This window comes from Dromiciops gliroides, chromosome 3, assembly GCF_019393635.1.
Source record: "Dromiciops gliroides isolate mDroGli1 chromosome 3, mDroGli1.pri, whole genome shotgun sequence".
Taxonomy (NCBI): Eukaryota; Metazoa; Chordata; class Mammalia; order Microbiotheria; family Microbiotheriidae; genus Dromiciops; species Dromiciops gliroides.
In genome coordinates this window covers 420281362-420303736 of record NC_057863.1, presented here as the reverse complement: position 1 = coordinate 420303736, position 22375 = coordinate 420281362, and the positions used below count along the sequence as shown (strand labels likewise).

Below are 22375 nucleotides of genomic sequence, written 5' to 3'. Positions count from 1 at the left end.
ATTTATTATTTTATTGGTTGTCTAGATTTAAGAATGAAGTAGAAAAATGTTAAAATGCAGATCAATTTTAAAAAGATGTCATGCATATGTATTTTTTGTGTGTGTGAGGTAATTGGGGTTAAGTGACTTGCCCAGGGTCACACAGCCAGTAAATGTTAAGTGTTTGAGGCTGGATTTGAACTCAGGTCCTCCTGACTCCAGGGCCAGTGCTCTATCCACTGCGCCACCTAGCTGCCCCATGAGTTATATTTTGAAGAACTCTCACTGTTTAATTTGATCATTGACAATGCTATGCTAAGGATTAGTAAAAATCCAGCAGTTCAACAGCTAAAGAAGTGAGTCCAGAGACAACCAGAGTCCAGACCAGAGTCCAGTTTTCCTGATGAGTCCAGAGCAGAGTCTAGTTTTTTCCTGATGACCACTCCAAGAAGACAAGATCTCAACGACTTTAAAGGAACAGTTTTGTTGTTTTTCTTTTTTTCTTCTGTTATTATATACACCATTTGTAACATGTATTCTCTGCAGAGGCCCTCCCTCTGCAGGCCAGTGTCAAAGTGCCAGTTCACGAGGTACCCATCCTCTGGACAAAACTTTCCTTTCTCCCTTTTCTATATTGTTATTAACATATTGTTTGCTAGCATAGGGTATTATATTCTGTTATTTTTGACTGTTTCATCAAGCAAACCATACATGTTTTTCGAAGAAACAAAGGCAGGGAATGTGGTAAAAATTATTTGTGGTAAAAAATTATTGGAGTTTTAGCTGACTCATTTGGGAGGGGCCACACCTTGCCCACCCTGAAGTTACATATGCTACTGAGGTCAGAAGGATAACTCTCCATAGGCAGTTTTTGAAGGACCTCCCCTTTTGGGGGGAGGAAAGATTGAACACTCCCTGAGGGGAGGCTAAGGCGCTTCCGGAATGCTAGCTCTCTCTCTCTCTTCTGTCTTTTCGATGGCAGACATCCCAAGTGTGGTGAGTGAACACAGATTCCTTTGAATTAGCTTAATTGGAAACGATCTAGGGATTGCATAGACTTAGTTTAGAGTTAAGAGAATTTATCTGTATTTCTTTTTCCTACTTCCTTATCTTTGATTTTTATTAATTCCACCTTTGTTGTTTAATTAATTCCCAAGTAATAAAATCTGATCCTTTTGTGGAAAAAAAATGCAGGAAAGAGGGGGCTGAAGAGGAAGGAAAGAAGGAAGAAAAGGAAGGAAGGAAAATAGAAGAGAAAGAGAGGGTAGAGAGACAGAGACAGGGAAAAGGGAAAAGGAGAGATCCTATAAAACCAAATTAAGATCTAAGGAATGAAAGGGGACTTTAAAATACTATTCAGCTGAGTTAATTAGGATTGAATAATGAAATTGTTGTTGTCATCTACCTACCTATACCTTTTTAAAATGGCATGTTTTAATATATACTATCTCTGCATACTGTAATTATATATAACAAACTGTAAATAGCTACATGTTGTGAGAAAGGATTCCTAAAGAGAGGGGGAGTGGGAAATAGGTAAAGGTGAATGGAAACAGCCAGAATTGACCTTTGGTGAAATAGTATGTGAACCATCATTTAATGATGACATGGGAAAAGTTGCTCTGACCTATAGTTATTACCTACTTTTCTGGGTTGATAGTAGCTGCCACAGTAATCCTGGTCTAATTGTTAAAGCTGTTGGGTCCTATAGTACCTTCACAAAGAACTATATGTAGAACTTTGGACTTGTTGACCTGTAGAAATATTTTTTGGTACATACACACACACACACATGTGCGTGCACACACACACTCCTTAAGATATTTATATAGTCAAGTGTAATATGCTCATCTCAATGATCATTTTGGGAATTGAATGTTTTAGAATATGTGTTATACTAACTAGTGCAAAAGAAAGCTCTGAATAAAATCACTTCAATAGTCTATGTTCATAATACAGTACTTGATACATTGTGAGATGAGACATAGATTTTTATCATCACATTTTATTCAGTCATGAATAAAAATTATCTTTCTCTGATCTTAATAATATCAGTCTGGCATTTTAAAGAGCATAGACAGTGATAACTGGTCTCACCCTCCCTTCATAAGTGTTGCTAAAGAAAGACCATGCCTTAAAATTTTGTATATAATCCAATGTATCCAACATATAATCCAATTAAGAGGATCGCTCTTTTGTTTGTTTGGTTGCTTTTTTTTTTTTTTACAAAAAGGAAATAATTAAAAACAAACACATAAATTACACCATAATTCTTTTCCTTGTTGTGAGCTGAAATGTTAGACAAATTCCACAAAACGGAAGCCATTGACATGACAAGAAGCAAGTATTTAATTAAATGCTTTGCAGAAATACATGACTAAAGCTCTGTGCATGGCTTGTTCTTTGGGATGGTCCCAGCTGTTTACTTTTAAGGGAACAAATAAAAAAGGAAAGAAATCAGAGAAAACAAATGCAGAAAAGAAACAGAAATAAAAACCTTGAAGCAGTGGCTACCTGCATGTTCTCATCTAATTAAACACACAGGTATTACAAGACCATAGACTATGTGACAGACCAACAGTGAAAGTGCATTGTAACACTGCTCTTTCAGACATGGGAAGTCTAATAGCTAGACTCTTTCAAAATGTTATTTGGTGATAACCATCTTTATTTGTAAAAGCTTTACAGAAGGAATTTTAGCACCATCACTTTTTTTTTTTAAATGTTTTTGCCCTGCCTATCTCCATTCTTGGAATAATAACAGAAGCATAGCACCTTTTAGTATCTAAAAAACAAAAACAAAAACCTAAGAATATTCAATACATCCCAGCTTCTAGAGATGAGGTAGCTCATGCTAAGAAATGTGGGTTACTTTGTCTCACACAATTCAAAGGTCAAAATTTTTGACTGTACATGTCCTACTATTGACCAGAGAGTCATATTCACAACTCTGAGTTTCCAAACTGTCTTTCTTCTTTGTCATATGTCAGTCTGCAAGATTATAAAAGAATCAATCCCAACATATGGAGGCTGGAAGTAGATATAACATGTGTGTATTCTTTTATGTGGAATCCAATGACTTCTTAAATAGGAAAGAACAGACATCCTTCCTCAGATGCACACAGGTAACATCATCCACATTAATGGGATTTAAATATGTGTGCCAGGAAGAGACTAAGGACCTTTGAAGTTCAAGTGTGTACAAAAGACATATTCATATTTTAACACTTCATAAAAATTTAGGATGCTCAATTTATTTAACTTTGATGACATCAGTGACATGGAAAGAAGCTATTTAAACAATTTAGTTAAGGTAATGAGAAATGAATATGACTTTTTAATGGCTTTAAAAAATAATATCATCCAAAATTATTTGATATATCAACATCTATAGAGAGACAAGTTTTTCATTTCTATAGGTCCAAAGCTTATGTGATTGTATTTTATATGCTGGGAATGAGAGGTCACAAAAGTGCTCTACTTTTCTGTTATTTAAAATGGCAGCCAAGCAAAAGAAACATTTCATCCTAATTTTATGTATCCCAATCTTTAAGCTAGCTATCAGGAAGAATAGCTTGCTCAGAAGTAGTATGCAACATTTACAATACATGGAAATAAACTAAACAAAAACTGAGATCTATTGGTTTCAAAGTTGACTTTTTTTCTAAGGTGGTCATTGACTGGTTCATTTAAAATCAGACTGCTGCATTCAAAGTTGTCTAAAATCACTTAAAACTGGAGGTTTGTAAGTAAAATAAATATTCTGAAGGAGGCCAGGCATTTAGGAAAAATTGTATATACAGTGCCGATGCAATATCAGCCATTATTTCAAGAGTCTCAGGATGAACTTCAATCAGTCTAAGTTCTTGGTAAGGGTGGGGGTCATAGTTGATGATGGTGGTCGTTGTTGATTGACCTCATTTTTCTTTACACAAAACAAACCGATCCAATTTCAATGCCAAATTCCTGGTCGGTACTACCAACATCCACAGGGGCAAGATCTACAATAGGTAAGCGTGCCACATTCTGTGTTCTGTATTCAAAGACCGTCTTGCCCACATTTCCATTACGTCTCTAGAATATGAAAAAGAGATGATTTATGAGGTTAAGATTATAAAAAGGCTCCAGATTATGCTTACAATAACTCTTCTTAGTAAAGGATTTTCCCCAAAGAAATTCAAAGGTCTGAAAAAATAAAATATAGTATTGCCCGGCAAGCATTTTGTAATTGTGTAAGTTGGGCAATTTATAAATTAACAAAATTTATTAAGAGCTTCCTATTGGCCAGGCACTACAGATAAAAAGAAAGGCAAAATATAATCTCTGTCCTCATAGAATTCACATTCTAATGAAGGACACAACATGCAAACAATGACATGCAGATATATAGAGAGAGGATAAATGGAAGGTAACCTCATATAGGAAAGTACTAGGGTAAGGTAGGTGGGAGAAGGAAGGGAAGGTGAGATTTAAGCCAAATTTTGATGGAAGTTAGGAAAGCCAGGAAGCAGAGTGAGGAGTGAGCACTCCAAGCATGGGTAACAGTCAATGGAATGACACAGGGCTGGGAGAAGATGGAGGGTCATTTTTGACAAATGTGCTTTTTAGACCTCCTTGAACTGACACTAACTTCATTTCAAATATACTCCATGGCTCTGTAGCATTCTCCTATTTCTAGCATAGAGAAATCACACCTAGTGTATGATTTTTCACAAAGAGAATGTCTGCTAATTGTATTTAATGGGCCCATGGAAACTTGATGCTCTAAATGGTGTCCTGCAAATGACAGAGTAGCAATCAGGGGGAATATGTTTGAAGGATAAGAGGGAATTCTAAACAAGCAAAGGATTAGGGAACTAAAGAGATATTTCAAGAAGGTTATAAGAGCATAGTATTAAGAATTATAGGGGCAGCTAGGTGGCACAGTGGATAGAGCACTAGCCCTGGATTCAGGAGGACCTGAGTTCAAATCCAGCCTCAGACACTCGACACTTATTAACTGTGTGACCCTGGGCAAGTCACTTAACACCAATTGCCTCACCAAAAAAAAAAGAAAAAAAAGAATTATATTAAAAAGGATAATAGTGGGGAGGGGGGGAAGAGAACATAACCCCACATTCATTAACATTCATTATTCTGTCCTCTCTCACATGTCATTATCTTATTTGAAGTCTGTTTTACAAACTTTCGTTGAAGTCAGCTTTATAAACATTTTAGAGGCATTTAAAAAACAAAAAAACCAAGCTGCTTCATTAAAAGCTACACTAACTACCATAGCTTCTTAACTTAAAGTTACTAGGTATCATAAACAGGTAAAAGTAAGGACACATAGGTTAGGTCATTAGGTTAATAGGTTATTAGAAGAAGCCTAATCAAGTTGGTTGTACTAATGGTTTTCCCATGCAAGGAAATGTAGAAAATTATTAACAAAACTGAGGACCAGGATGAACTAATTCTCAAAATAAAATTAATTCGGAAACCAAAATGAATACTCACAGTGCAAGTGTCTTCTAAAACAGTGTATCTAAACCGACTGTTTCCTTCTGCTTTGATTTCTAGGTCATTAGCACCTTTGAGAATTACAGCTTTCTTGAGATTCTTGGCTTGGTCATCCATGTAGCCCACACTATTTTTGCAAATATACGTAATGTTCTGGGAAGCTTCTTTGGATAAAAGACGCAAAAAGGTCATCTGTGTAACAGCTGTATTGGGTGATTGGCTATCTCCATACACAAACTAGAAAAAGAAAAGTCCATTTTATGGTAAATGAAGAATTTTAGCATTCTTGAGTCACAAATAACAAACAATTCAAATTCAGAGTATAACTACTATGCTGATCATCTGTAATATCTCTAAGTATGACCTTGGACAAATCATAACCTCCTTGACTCTTAGTACCCTCACCTGTAAAAAGAAGGAATTAGACTATATGGCTTCTCATGTCTTTCACAAACCAACATTTATGAAAAGAGATCCCTATATCTGAAAGAGATTTTTTAAATTATAAATATCTAGAATATCTAAATATTCAAAACTAAATATCTACATTCCCATTGTGCAATAATAGTATGATTGAGAAATTATACAAGAATACATATTCCCATTAATTCTTATACATATAAAACTCTTTAAAAATAAAAGTTAATGGGGGCAGCTAGGTGGTGCAGTCAATAAAGAACCAGCCCTGGATTCAGGAGTACCTGAGTTCAAATCCGGCCTCAGACATTTCACACTTATTAGCTGTGTGACTCTGGGCAAGTCACTTAACCTCCATTGCCATGAGCCAAAAAAAAAAAAAAGTTAATGATCATATTTTGTTATTGTTGAGTGATTTTTAAGTTGTGTTTGACCCTTCATGACCCCTTTTGGAGTTTTCTTGGCAAATATACTAAAGTGGTTTGCAATTTCCTTCTCCAGCTCATTTTATAGATGAGGAAACTGAGGCAAACAGGGTTAAGTGGCTTGCCCACGATGACACAGCTCAGTAAATGTCTAAGGCTGGATTTGAACTCTAGTCTTCCTGATTTCAGGCCCAGCACTCTCTCTTCTACACCACCTAGCTGCCCCAATGATCATATTAATTACCAATTATTAGAGTCAGAAGAAGGAAAATTATTTTTTTTTAATTTATTGCCATTCTGTTGACAATGCAATGTTTTCATTTTGGAAACCAAATTATGAATTACTATGAAATTATGATTTCAAGTTGTATTACAAAATAACTTTTGAATTGATTGCTAAGAAGTTGGATTTATCATATTACAATTTTTCTTTTCTTTATAAACTACAAATTCAATACTATTAGGGGAAATGAATTGCATGCCTTATGCTAATGAATTTATCAGTAATAAACATAAAATTTTTCCAAGGAAGCACTACTTACATATATACAAATGGAAAGTGAAAAGAGATTTATTTTGATTTGGGATTTTAGTGCTATGTTACAAATTCAGATGTTTTTATTATATTTTTGAACTTTTATGATAATTTAGCACTTCTGTTTAATAGAGAAAAAAAATTTTCTTTAAAACTATAGCAGAACATTGCAAACATCCCTTCTGCATATATGAATTTTTTTGTGGCTTGTTTTAGACATTTTGAAGTGGAAGTTAAGAGAAGAGTTTATGGGAAGGTTAAAGTGGAGATTAGAAACTTCAGTTGAAACATAGAGTAAAGAGAGTGGACCAGGGCAAAGATAGAAGTAGGATTGGAATAGGTGCAGAATAAGGAACTAGGCAAGTATATAAACAGAGAGGAGGCAGGAGCTGTTGGGAGTACTGTGAAGAGTATAGAAATGGAGAAAATGGTCAGAGAATAAGTGGAAGAACAGTCAGATGGGGACTGGACAGCTTATGAAACCCTGGATCGCCTCCCTTGAACTCAAGAAGCACAACATTGGAGAACTCTTACTGAACTTTTGCTTCTTTGTAATTATCTATTCTAATTTATCAAAGAGAAGTGCAGGGACTCATGCAAACACAAATATCAATGACACATTTTAAATTATTTTCAGAGTGCAATATGATGGATATAATATATGGAAGAAATATATACATTTTTGATAAATGATCCCTAAGAAATTATTTTAACAAAATATCATAAATGAATGTTTAAAAGTCAATTGATGTTTAACAAATTTTTATATCTCAGAATTTATATGCCAGAATACTAAAATGATGTTTATGACTTATGATTAATATGAAAAGAATTTGTTATAAGGGGAAAAACAGTCAGAAGTCCTAGGTTTGCATCTCACTTCTCCCATTTAGTATCTATGTGAATACAGGTAAGTTACTTTACCACTATTTGTCTGTTTCCTTATTAGTAAAATAAAGAGATTAGACCATAATGATGTCTAAGGTACTACTCAACTCTAATGTCCTATATGACCAACATTATCATCACTAATAAAATTTCCAAAATATATTATTTCCTGGTAAGCATTTTATAATTATCTAAGTTGAGCAATTTATCAATTAACAAATATTTATTGAGTTTGCTATTTGTCAGGTACGACAGATATTAAGTAAAATGTAGTCCTTGTCCTCCTCACAAAGTTCACATTCTAAACATGTAAAAACTATGTACAGATATAGATATATGATAGATGGAAGGTAATCTCAGAGGGGAAGATGCTAGGGTGAGGACAGTGGGAAGTGGAAAGAAAAGTGGGATTTAAGTCATAGTTTGCTAAAAGGCAGGAAAGGCAGGAAGCAGACTGAGGAGTGAAAGCAAAATCGGAGAGAAAGCAAATTTTTAAATTAAGAAATAGAATAGGATGATGAACTTCAGAATTATATTAAAATAAAATCAATGTCAGGAACACAATTCTTAAGTCACATATGTAACATTACCTGAGATCCTCTATTCATATCAAGGCCATACCAAACAGGCTTATGGTCAGGAGATCTGCTGGCCCACCATGTCTTTCGGGGCACACTGGATGGGTTTGCTGGAATACATGTCTCTCCTGTTTCCATATTGCAGTAAACTTTAATAGCATCTTCAACACATCCTTGGTTAGGATCAATCCAATACTGACCTATATATCAAAAAGAATATTTACATAGTTGGGATTTCAAAAATAGTCACTGATCTTTTTTTTTAAGTTGGTAGAAGGTTTTTAATTATATTTTTAAATTTTCATTAAAAACTATATTCTAATAACTGTTTCAATGCTACAGAAGTTATGTAAGATAACTTTGAATAGCAAATGAAGATATTAAAACTGGGAAATTCCTTGAATTTGGAATATAGGTTTTTAGCTCCTATGAAATGTCCTTAAACTGAGGATATTACTTTCACAGAAAGCCTTACATATTTTTTGAGAAAACTGCTTTGTAAATCTTTTTTTTTGTTGTTGTTGTTTTGTTCTTGTTTTTGTGAGGCAATTGGGGTTAAGTGACTTGCCCAGGGTCACACACCTAGTAAGTGTTAAGTGTCTGAGGCTAGATTTGAACTCAGGTCCTCCTGACTCCAGGGCCTGTGCTCTATCCACTGTGCCACCTAGTTGCCTAGTCTGCTTTGTAAATATTAAAGCGCTTTGTAAATGTGACTTGTGGACTTCCGGGGCAGAGCCAAGATGGCGGAGGAAAGGCAGTGAGCTCTGGAATTCATGACACAATCACTCCAAAAAACACCCAAATAAGGTCATAGGAAAATGCCCGGAGCAGCAAAATTCACAGAAGAATGTGCTGAAATCATCTTCTAACCAAGAACAGCTTGGAAGGTCAGAAGGAGGGAGCTGCTGTGCTGATACAGGAGTCAGACCCAACCCCACAGTCACCCTGACACAGATCCAGTCTCAGGAAGTCCTCCCCAGAGAAGGAGACCCCCAGAGCCTTAGAATCAGCTGAAGCACCAGTGTCCTCTGGAACTAAGCTCACAGTCTGGTGAGTGGGCTGAGCCCTGGGCAGGGGAGAGACTACAGGGGTCTATGCTGATGCTAAGGCAGAACTTGGATTTTACACCCCTACTGAGAACCAGGTGGTAGGCTCGAGTAGAAGTGGCCCAGGTGGGGAAGGGGCACAAGCTCAGGAAGAACCTGATTCTCCTTAAATCATACCACCTGGGAATTCTTAAGCTTGGGATACTGCAGCCTGGAAACAGTGCCCCACTTTAAGCAGCTAAAAGTCTAGTAAAAGAAAGGCAAGATGAGCCGACAGAGAAAGGTGAAGACCATAGAAAGTTTCTTCAGTAACAAGGGAGACCAAGGGGCACCCTCAGAGGAAGATGTCAACATCAGGGCCCCTATATCTAAAGCTTCCAAGAAAAATACGAATTGGTCTCAGGCCATAGAGGTGCTCAAAAAGGACTTTGAAGATAAAATTAGAGAGGTAGAGGAAAAAATGGAAAGAGAAATGAGGGTGATGCAGGAAAGACATGAGAAAAAAGTCAACAGCTTGAAAAGTCAAATGGAAAAGGAGGTACAAAAGCTCTCTGATGAAAATAATTGCCTAAGAATGAGGATTGAACAAATATAAATGTGACTTGCAATGTGCTAGGTGCTGTGAGACAGGGAATATCAATGCGATATGTTCCTTGTCATCCAAGACCTTTACTAACAGTACAGGGTATTATGAGAAAATAATAGGGTTTTGGGAATGCCCAAAGGCCCCCCTCAAGGGGATTGATTGGATTAAGATTGATTGGATTGGCTGACTTTGCTGATTAACTCACTTAATCCAATTAAAACCTCACCTGCCTGGCCCTCAAGAGGATGTGTTATCAGAGGGTGTGAACTCTGACCTCAACTAGAGACCACCCTCAAGTCCAGTGAACCAATGGATTTGGGTGATGCTAGCCAATTAGCTTGAAGCTGTGTGTAAGGACCACCTCTCCTCCTGATGCAGAGAAAGCTTCCACTATCAGTTTGGCTCTCTAACAGGCTGGTGGTGGAGGACTTGGAGGAAGAAGCAGTTCAGTCTGGAGCTCTAGGCTAGAGAGGCCTTTTCTTAACTTTCTGCCCCACGTGTTCTCTTTTTACTAATACTTGGTATGCTTTAATAAATGCTTAATGCCCCAAAACTGGTGCAGTAGCCTCTAATTTATAAGTAGCACTATATTAGGAACTCCAACTAATTTTCCCTACACTTGGGACAGTAAATAGGCGGCCACATATAGTTTTACTCATCACAGTACTGAAATGAATAGATAGATAGAAAGATAGATAGATAAATAGAAGGAATGAATGAACACAAAATGATACAGAAGAGTGCATAAGAGAGGTAATCAATGAAGCAACATTAGAGGAGAATGCCATTATTAACTGGAAGAGGTGAGTAAATCACAGAGGTCTCTTGGAAGACAGAATGTATGAATTTTTACTTTAAAGAATGGATGATATATGAGATTTCCTGCTTTCTAGGGGAGGGGGAGGGAGGAAAATCTGAAATTGGAAAGCCTGTATACACAAAAGTTGAGAACTATCTTTACATGTAACGGGAAAAAAATAAAATACTATATTAATAAAAAAAAAAAAGAACGGATGAGAATTAAATCATCAGAAAGGCAGGAGAAAAAAATCCAATATTGTAAAATATCATGAGAAAAAGCTTGAAGGACTTTTTTGGGGGGGGCAGGGCAATGAGGGTTAAGTGACTTGCCCAGGGTCACATACCTAGTAAGTGTCAAGTGTCTGAGGCCGGATTTGAACTCAGGTCCTCCTGAATTCAGGGCTGGTGCTTTATCCATTGTGCCACCTAGCTGCCCCCTTGGAGGAGTTTTAAAACATTTTTTCCAGTTACATGTAAAAACAATTTTTAATTAAAATTTCTCCCATACTCCTTTCTCCCCTCCTTGAGAAGGCAAGCAATTTGATATATGTTATACATATGCAATCATGGAAAACATATTTCCGTATTAGCCATGTTATAAAAGAAAATGCACACCAAAAATTAAAAACAAGAAAAATTAAGAAAGTTTGAAAAAGTATCCTTCAATCTGCATTCAGACTCTCTGAAGATGGCGAGTATTTTTAATTTCAATTTTAATCAGTTCTTTGGAATTGTCTTGGATCATTGAATTGCTAAGAAGAGCTAAGTCATTCAGAGTTCATAATCTTATAATATTGCTGCTATTGTTTTGCTTAGTCCTTTACCTTTACTCCATGTGTATCTCTCTGCTTAAGGTGTATTTCTCATAAACAACATATTGTAGGATTCTGGTTTTTAATCTACTTTTCTGCTTCTGTTTTATGGGTGAATTCATCCCATTCACATTTGTAATTATGTTTACTGTGTATTTCCCTCCATGCTATCCCCCATTATACTTCTCTTTCACCCTCTTCAAAAGAGTTTTGCTTCAGACTGCTACCTCTCCCATTCTGCCCTTCTTTCATCAGCCCACCACCCGTCTCATTTCCCTCCCTTCCTATTTGCCTGTATGTAAGGTAGATTTCTATATGCAACTGAGTGTGTATGTTATTCCCTCTTTGAGTAAATTCTAATGAGAGTAAGGTTCAAGCATTTTCCACCATTTCCCCATCTTCCTTTCTCCTATAAAAGCTCTTTCAATGCCTCTTTTATGTATGATAATTTACAGCCATTTTACTTCTCCCTTCTCCCAGTGTATCCCTCTTTCTCACCCCTTAATTTAATTAATTTTTTTGTATATCAATCATCCCATCATAGTCAACTCACACCCTTCCCTCTTTCTAACTGCCCCTAATAATAATAAAGTATCATCTTCTCATGTAGGAATGTAAACTATTTAAACTTTTTGAATCCCTTATGATGTATCTTTCCTGCTTACTTTTTTATGCTTTTCTTGAGTCTCATATTTGAAAGTCACATTTTTTATTCAGCTCTGGTCTTTTCATCAGAAATGCTTGAAAGTCCTCTATTTCATTAAATATCCATTTCCCCCCAAAGCATCAGACTCATTTTTTTCTGAGTAGGTTAGTTCCTTTACCCTTCATAGTATCATATTCTAAAATTTTTGATTCATTAATGTAGTTCCACAATATTTGAATCATTTCTTTCTGACTGCTTGCAATATTTTCTCCTTGACCTGGAACCTCTGAAATTTGGATATAATATTCCTGACAGTTTTCATTATAGGATCTCTTTTAGGAGATGAGGTAGTTTTTTTCCATTTCTATTTTATCCTCTCATTCTAGGATATCAGGGCAGCTTTCCTTGATAATTTCTTGAAAGAGGATGTCTAGGCCCTTTTTAAAAAATTATGGCTTGGGGCAGCTAGGTGGTACAGTGGATAAAGCATCAGCCTTGGATTCAGGAGTACCTGAGTTCAAATCCAGCCTCAGACACTTGACACTTACTAGCTGTGTGACCCTGGGCAAGTCACTTAACCCCCATTGCCCCGCCCAAAAAAAAAAAATTATGGCTTTCAGGTAGTCCAATAATTCTTAAATGATCTGTCCTTGATCTATTTTCCAGGTTAGTTGTTTTTCAAATGTGATAGTTCACATTTTCTTATATTTTTTCATTGTTTTGATTGTTTTATTGTTTCTTGAAGTCTCATGGAGTCATTAGTTTCCACTTGCCCAATTCTATTTTTAAGGAATTATTTTCTTGACAGTGAACTTTTGTACCTCTTTTCCCATTTGACCAGTTCTACTTTTTAAGGAGTTCTTTTCTTCAGGGAATTTTTTACCTCTTTTTCCATTGTGCCAATTCTGGTTTTAAGGAGTTCTCTTCAGTGGATTTTTGTGCCTCTTTTACCAGTTGGACTATTTTTTAATTTTCTTTTAGTTCTTGAGTATTTTTGTGCCTCCTTTGCCAAGTTGTTGACTTTTAAACATTTTCTTGTATCGCTTTAATTACCCTCCCCCCATTTTTCCTCTACCTCTCTTATTTGATTTTTAAAATCCCTTTAAGCTATTCCAGAATTCTTTTAGGGGCCCAAGACCAATTCACATTTTTCTGTGAAGCTTTGCATGTAGTTGTTTTTATATTATTGGTTTCTTCTGGATTTGTGTTCTAATCTACCCTGTCACTATAGTCACTGTTTATTGTCAAAATCTTTTTTAGTTGTTTTTTTTGTCATTTGCTCATTTTTCCAACCTATTTCTTAACTTTTACCCTTATGTTAAAGTAAGGCTCAGTTCCCAGGTTAGAGGGGGTACTGTCCTAAGTTTCAGATTTTTCATGCTGCTGTTTTCGAAGCTAGCTTTGGGAGTCTATCAGTTTTCAGTTCTTCTAAAGTAGTATGATCTAAGGAGAGGTATTCTATCTTGGCCTGTGCTCTGGTCTGTGAGCAACCAAAAGCACTATTTTCCATTCTGAAACTGTGACCAAGATCTCTGTTCCCCTGTGGCCACACACTTTGGTGTGTTAGTGCTCTTTCTCACCTTGGTATTGTACCTTAGAACTTTCATATGGGTAATGCAGCAGAGTCCTGCACCCAGTGCCAGCAAAAGATCTCCTATAATCTTCTTCTAACCAATTGTCCAACCTCCTTACTTTTTATGGGCTGAAAGTTCAGGAAGCTTCAATTGCCAATTTAGTTATCTCCCCAAGGCCTGTTTCTGGCTTTCCTAGGTATAGCCTTTGCTGGACTCTGCTCCATTATCATTCTAGTGAAACAGACCTTTCCTGTTAACCTTCTAAGTTTTCTTGGGCTGGAAAATTGTTTCACTCCACTCTTTTTTGGTCCTGCCACTCCAGAATTTGTTTTGAGGCATTATTTTAAAGTTATTTGGAAGGGAATTTGAGAGATCTCAGTTGACTCCCTGCCTTTACTCTGCTATCTTGGCTCCACCACAGCTTCAAGATTTTCAAACAACTTTGTAAAGACAAACAATTTTGAAAGACAAGAACTCATTTCAAAGCAACATCTATCCATGATTCAAGAGGATCAATGACAAAACATGCTACTCATTTCTGACAGAGGTGATAAATGTAGGTACAGAATCAGCCATATTTTTTAATATAGCCAAATGTGGGGATTTATTTTAATTGGCTATACACACTTGTTACAAAGATTTTGTTGTTGTTTTTAGAGGGAAATATGAGAGGAAAATATATGTTTTTTAATAATAAACAAAGAAAAAAGAAAAAACTCTTTGGAAGTAGGAAAGTTTGAGATGGGTTCAAGAGCTGAAACTTTTCAGTCAATCTGTCTAAAAGAAACTTTATTATTTCATTCATTAAAACAGAGGTTTATGAACAATGAGGAAAAATGGAATCTTCATCACAAAAGAAAAGCAAAAGATACTTTCCCAAACCTAGTTCCAGTTTTCACAGTGGAATAATCAGGAAAACCCTTAAGATTTGGAGTCTGAGAACTGATTTGGGGTCAGAGGACCTTGGCATGGATACTGGCCCTGCTTTACTAGCTGTCTGGATTTAGACATGTCACAAAACCTTGCTAAACCTTAGTTTCTTCATTTTTAAAATGAGTGTGTTAAACTAGATAATCTCTGGATTGCCTTTTATATGTAAATCTATGATCTTACATCAAAATATGTACGGTAGTATGTTTTGCTTTTTTAACTCTAAAATCAAAGGCAATACATTTTGTTTCAAGAATTTCTGCTGTATACTCACCACTGGGTTTTGAAGGGTGGCAAAGCTTTAAGTCATCACAGGTACGTGCTGGATGTTTTTTTGAGCCATCAGGGCTACGCATGGTTTCAATCTGGCTACTTAATGACTTCAAAGTAGCATGTACTCCTGGGTCTGTTTTATTTTTATCATCAGGGGCTGCTTGGTCCTCAGTGAACTCTGGGAGTGGGTCTGACATACTTTCATCATAGTGTCCCATTATATCCCCAAGGGGAGCAGTGAGATGACCAGGAGGTCCTGGAGGACCAGGGGGACCAGGTTCACCAGGCGGACCCTAGTAGTTTAAAAAAAAATTTTTAAACTTAGATAACACATCATTACTTAAACTTTTGGATGTAGAAATTTTGGCTTCATTTGGTACAGAGGGAGTTTAGATGCAACACCCCCATCATTGACAGATTTTGTTACTAATGCACTTTATAGCCAAAAAAAGGATTCTGTGCCAAACTACAAAAGTCCACATGTGGAAAATGCTGTATGAAACATTTTTTCAGGCCCACGGGTCTATAAATCAACACTTGAGATAGAGGCTTGGGTATCTGCCTTGACAGATAGGTCATCTTGCTCTACTTACAGATGGGAAATTTTATATTAAGGGATTAAAATAAATCCTATAAAAGCATTTCTGAATCCTTAAATATTAGAAGTATATAATCAATATGGAAGGATTTCAGATAAGAAGAACCAATTCAACTGAGATTTATTTCTTCCTAGAAATCAGGAAATTTGCAAATCTAGACTTCCTTAGATGAAGTGGCATGTAAATACAGCATTTCATGAAACCTTAGAGGTCCCTGATGGCATCATATAAATATTGCTTGTTGAATTACCCAAACTAGGTGCAGCCAGTTATGATGTGGAGTGAGGCTTCAGTTTTTAGTTTCCAAGATTTACAGATACAAGGAATCATAGAACTGGAAGGAGTTCAGTGGTCATCACCTCCAACCTCTATCACAACAGGGATCTATCTCCTCTACAACAAGTCTGAGTCATCATCCAGTTCCTACTTGAAGAGATCAAATGAAGACTCTTTCTTACAGGTCCCTTTAGCTGCTGACTTTTCAAGCTTTACAAGGTCTTTGTGGATGGTAGACAAGAATTAAACGAATCCTAGATAATAAATTATTCTGAACTTACCTCTGGTCCTGCTTCTCCCACACTTCCTCTCATACCAGGAGGCCCAATTGGTCCAAGTGGCCCAGCATTCCCTTCTTTACCTGAAGGGCCCACTGGTCCTGGTGGTCCCTACAAGATGCAGAGAATATATTTTATCAATATATAATGTGGTTTATAAATTTTTTTCCTCTGAAGGAAATAATTTTCTTGTGTGTGTGTTTTAATAGACACATGCCCTAATTACTTCTCAGCAACTCATTTTGATGCCTCAGTGTTGAAGTGAATATTTAGGTTAATTCTCTGATGCATGTAGGACTCAACAATGCCTGCATCGACAATAATTAGTACATGATCCAACGTCAGTCATTCTAGAAAACCTTTCTGTATTTTGATAAAGTTGTACCTATCATGTACCTATTCAAACATAATATCGTAGGACTTAGCATCATGAGACCTTCGAGATCATGTAGTCCCACTGCCCCTCATTTGAAATGAAGAAATTCTAAAGCTGTAAGCTGCAATAAAGACTTCTTTGCAATGGAGGAAAAAAGTGTTTCACTGGGAGTTCTCAACACTGCCAAAATCACCATTGTCATAAAAAAATCATAATTTAGCTTCAAGGAATACATATTGTTCCTTTAAAGCTTCAAATATGGTCCGAGTATAGAGGAAGCTAAGTTGACATATTGAGTTCTAAAATTCCAACTTACCATGCATTAAACTAATTAGGTGATTCATACACTGAATTCAGTATTAATATGGTGAGTCCCTAAAAGAGTGGAGTATCAGGTTGCCTCAGGAGGGGCAAACCATCCCAGGTGGGAAAAAGAGTAGGTCAAAGCTACCTTTCTGATCAGAGAAGAAGTAGCCCATGAATGGCCCATATAATTTTAGCCTGGATGGGAGAAGGAGATTCAGTCTTAAAAAAAAAAAAAAGAAAAAAGTTTCTGATGTGGGCTCATTTCATGATTTGCTCCTCAATTAGGCTTATGCAAAGTATCTTTGATCAATGAATACTATTGCTTAAAGGTAAATTTTAAAACTAGCTTAATAATCTATATGCATGTTACAGTAGGTCTGTTTCATCAAATCTCAAATAACAGAATCCTCATCTCAAAGTTCAGATAACTCCAAGGGAGAAAATGTCATAAGGAGTGATCTCATCTAGAAAGATTTTAAAGAGAAAATTTTATGAAAGCTACATTAAAAAGTGTTACTGCATTTGAATGATTTATAAAAAAATTAGTGTTTGTTTCACTTTTCTAAACCAGCTTCATATGTCATGTCTGGGAATGATAATGAACAAAGGTTACTAGATGTAATAGTATGCTATTGTTGTAGACTTATTGAAAAACCATATACATGTTATATATATATACACACACATATATACACACATATATAAATATATAATAGTGATGTAGGCATATATACATGTGTGCATGTACATCTATACATTGTGCATGCACATATACATACATGTATATGTACCATGTGTATATACAACCTTTATTTATACATGTGTGTACACATGTATGTATGTGTGTGTTGGGTGGAGTTCCAGGCCTGATGTCAGTAAGATTCATCTTCCTGAGTTCAAACCCAGCCTCAGAGTATTATTAGCTGTACAATCTTAGACAAGTCACTTAATCCTATTTCCTCAGTTCCTCATCTATAAAATGAGCTAGAAAAGGAAACAGCAAACCATGTTAGTGTTTTTTCCAAGAAAACCCCAAAGGGGGTCACAAAGAATCAGACATGACTAAAACAAGTGAACAACAACAGCAAATATTTAAATATACTCACTCTAGGGCCAAATGGACCAGGAATTCCAGCACTGCCTTGTTCGCCATTTGGACCCTAATTTGGGGTTGGGGAGGAAGGAAAATATTACCATGGTATTTAAACTATACCATGCTAACCTTTGGCATAACATATAAAGATATGGAACTATTGATTTCACCTGCAGACATCTGTGTTCTAAATAGTCATTACTCTTTACAATAAAGTTTTTAGTAGTAGTTTAATTTTGATTACTTCCATACTTTTAAAAATCTGCATTTCAGGGGCAGCTAGGTGGTGCAGTGGATAGAGTACTGGCCCTGGAGTCAGGAGTACCTGAGTTCAAATCCAGCCTCAAACACTTAACATTTACTAGCTGTGTGACCCTGGGCAAGTCACTTAACCCCAATTGCCTCACAAAAGAAAAAAAAATCTGCATTTCTACCAACACAGATCACAATCCCTTTATAAATTAGTAGATAGTCTTTAAGAGTTGTTGTGGCTAAAATTCATAGCCTTCTGGTCAATCTGGTGATGGAACTCCAATTCCATTCCATTCAATTTAATTTAACTAGCATTTATTAAGTGTCATATATTACATTTAAGTATACACATATATGCATATGTATGTATGTATATGTGTGTATGTATATGTATTTATAGGCACTGACACTCTGCTAAGTATTCATAATGTAAAGACACAAAAACAAAACAGTCTCTGACCTCAAAATTCTAATGATGCTTATGTACTAAGCATTATATTCTCACATTATACCTTGGATCTAGACTTGTTCTTAGTATATAAATTCTTTTATATGACCTATACTAAAAGCCTTTTTAGGATGACCTTGTTCTCCATTGGCACAGCCTTTGAGAACCACCCATGATCATTTCTGCTTGGAAATGAGAAATAAGAATAGGATTTTAGTAGAAAAGCCTTAGTTTACCAAAACTAAAACAAAGTAAAAGAATATACATATGCCTTCTCCCCCATTCCTACCACATAATACATATCTTTTGGTTTTATCATTTTCCTCCAAATAAATAGCTAAAATAGATGAGCTAAAGATAATTTATTCAGCAAGAATCTTTTAATTTAAATTAAATGTATATATTATATATGTATACCTATCTATCTATCTATCTATCTATCTATCTATCTATCTATCTATCTATCTATCTATCTATCTATCTATCTATCTATCTATCCTAGATTGTACATTCCCAAAAGCATTGAAGAAAAAGATATTATTATAAAAGGAAATTACTTAGGGGCAGCTAGGTGGTGCAGTGGATAGAGCACCTGCCCTGGAGTCAGGAGTACCTGAGTTCAAATCCAGCCTCAGATACTTGACACTTACTAGCTGTGTGACCCTGGGCAAGTCACTTAACCCCAATTGCCTCACTAAAAAATAAAAAAAAAATTTAAATTTAAAAATTAAAAGGAAATTACTTACAGGAGGGCCAGGAAGACCCTGAAGACCAGTGAAACCTCTGTGACCCTTCTGGCCTCGATCACCTCGGTCTCCATGATCACCTTTGTCACCACGAGGTCCTTGGGGGCCCTAGACATATTCAATATGACAATATGATTCCACAGACTTTAGGTATCTCAAAGTTCCAGATTACTATCCATTTTCCAACAACATATTCCTTATTTTTATTAACAGGAATTAACCTGTTGTCCAGTCAGAATTAGACCATGAAATCTTTGAACTCTTTCTAAAGAATTTGCAGATAAAAAATATTCATATATATATATATATATATATATATATATATATATATATATATATATATATATATATATTTACACAAACACATATATGTATAGATATAGAAACAATAATTCATTGCATTAAGGATTTAAAATGTAAATATGTCTAGCCTCTTGAAAGATTCTCATTTTTGTTCTAATTATAATGAAAACTATATATTTACTTTACTTAGGTAATGTATCATATACTTCAAAACAACACAATCAAATATAAGTTCATATAGTTCATCAATATAAAATATATTTTAAGAGGTCTATTTTCTTACTTAGTTTCATCAACACTGTTTTCTGAGTACCCCAAATCAAAACTTAGTTACAGCTCCATTTTGGTCTGTTTACATGTTTTCTTAGATCTTCCCATCAAAAAGGATGAAATAACACATATCTTTAATTTTCCTGACAGGCTCAAAGAGTGAATTGCATTGAATTTTAAAAATACTTTAAATAATAAGAAAAAAACTAAAATAATTATTTATAATATTATCTACACTACATTGAAAAATTAAAATCTAAAATTGTGAAGTAATTAAATTTCACTCTAAGACTATGATTGACCTTGTTATTTCATTAGACTTAATTTTGAAAATAAATCAAGCTATAAGAAACCATGAATATGAAAATTCCTTGTTTGAGCCAAATGAATTCATAAATCAATTAATGATGTTTAAGAAAAGCATTACTACAGAGCTACTTTTAGGGATTAGGGCACAAGGAAGCCTACATTCACTTCAAAATATCAGCCAGATTGCTCCTAATTTGTTAATATGATAGCAGGGCAGAGAATAGTCCTGGAGTGGGAAGGAGAAGAGCTTTCTGCCTACTAGTTTCTTCCTTAATAACTATCTGGCTAGTTTTAATTCACTTTTGAAACCTATTTACAAAGGTCAGTTCTATCCTAAAAATTGCAAAGGAGACAACAAACTAATGACATGTTCATTGGGTCCCTTCTACTTTCCAGAGAACTCACTTTAAGGGGAACTGAAGGCAGGTCAGGCACTGTTTGAAGGTGAACACTTTGATCAGGGCTTATACTCTTTGACCTTCAGGCCTAATCCCAACATGGTTTCTCTAGTTCATTTTGGTTGATGGGTCTAAGTAGATGGAAGAGAATGGATTGAGAAGCAGCAGGAAATGAGAATGGTGTGGGTAGAAGGTTGCTGAGTGCTTTGGACACCAGCCCTATCTGGAATGAAACATTACTGGTGGCCCCATCATATTACTGGAGGCCCCATCACATTTATGGTGGCACCATGGCAAAGTGAACTAAATGAACCTATTTGTCTCATTTATAGAATAAGCATTTGAAAGTAGATCTCTTAAGTCCTGAAATTTTTTATCTAAATTCCCTGAATTCCTTAATTGGCAATCAACCAGCATATGAATCATTTGTTAAATTGCTATTGGTTTTAATTATTGCACATACAAATAACCATTTAAATTTTTAAAAGAGACAAGTTTTAGGAAAAATAAAAATCTCTTTTCTGATCTTTAAAAGTTACTCAAGAAAAAAATAAATTCAACAGAAAGCACTGGATTTAATTATAAATTTTTAATTTTGATTTATCTTATTTGATGATATTATTTCTATTCACCTTAATATATAGCTACATATTTATTTATTTATTTATTTGAACTGGACCTGTGATTTGATCATTAGATGAGGCTCTGAATGAGGAATGATGCTGTTTTGTACTGGTAGAGTGCAGTAGGGGCAGATAGGTGTCTCAGTGGATAGGGTGCTGGGCTTGTAATCATTAAGACTCATCTCATGAATTCAAATCTAGCTTCAGACACTTACTAGCTGTGTGATCCTGGGAAAGTCACTTTAGCCTGTTTGCCTCAGTTTCCTCATCTGTAAAATGAGCTGAAGAAGGAAATGGCAATCTATTCCAGCATAGAGTAAAGAAAACCCCAAAATGGGTCACAAGGGTTCTGGCATGACTGAAAAATAACTAAACAACAACTGGTAAAGTACAATTAGCATTTTCTCTCCAACTTAGTTGACAACTACATTTAATTCTGGGAAGCTTGCTTTACCATCTCTTTTTCTTTTTTTTTTTCTTTTGTGGTGAGGCAGTTGGGGTTAAGTGACTTGCCCAGGGTCACACAGCTAATAAGTGTCAAGTGTCTGAGGCTGGATCTAAACTCAGGTCCTCCTGAATCCAGGGCCAGTGCTCTATCCACTGTGCCACCTAGCTGCCCCCTTGCTTTACCATCTCAGCAACAACAACAACACAACCATGCTCTATCTTCAGAGACTGAAGTTCTTTTAAGTCTTTAAAATAATTAATAAGTTGATAATTAAAATGATTTCCTAAGCTGAAAATTATTATAAAATCTATTATTAATGTTCATAGACAACAGAAACCAGTTCACATAAGGAAAAATATGGGAATATGGCTTAATAGCCTGTCCTAAACATTTGATTTAGATATAGTAAGATGCCTAAATAGCTATGTATACTATTAGTGGGAGAAACAGAACAAAGGCCACAAACACACCAGACAACTGTCAGGAGCTGAGAAGGAGATAATCTAACTGATCAGGACAATTATAATCCCTCCAAAATGCAGAAAGAGGGGCAGCTATATGGCGCAGTGAATAGAGCACCAGCCCTGGAGTCAGGAGTACCTGAGTTCAAATCCGACCTCAGACATTTAACACTTACTAGCTATGTGACCCTGGGCAAGTC

At 35.7% G+C, this 22375-nt stretch overlaps 1 protein-coding gene across 1 annotated transcript in view; it reads right to left on the bottom strand.

Annotated features, from left to right (window-relative positions):
- Nucleotides 1-2019: 2019 nt before the first annotated feature.
- The window catches only part of COL5A2 (collagen type V alpha 2 chain), a 201670-nt gene continuing 181314 nt past the window's right edge, over nt 2020-22375 (bottom strand). Inside the window, 7 exon segments of the mRNA XM_043998231.1 lie at nt 2020-4053; nt 5476-5715; nt 8334-8521; nt 14991-15282; nt 16146-16253; nt 17931-17984; nt 19364-19471. Of these exon segments, the coding sequence (XP_043854166.1) occupies nt 3907-4053; nt 5476-5715; nt 8334-8521; nt 14991-15282; nt 16146-16253; nt 17931-17984; nt 19364-19471 (1137 nt within the window). The 3' untranslated portion in view covers nt 2020-3906.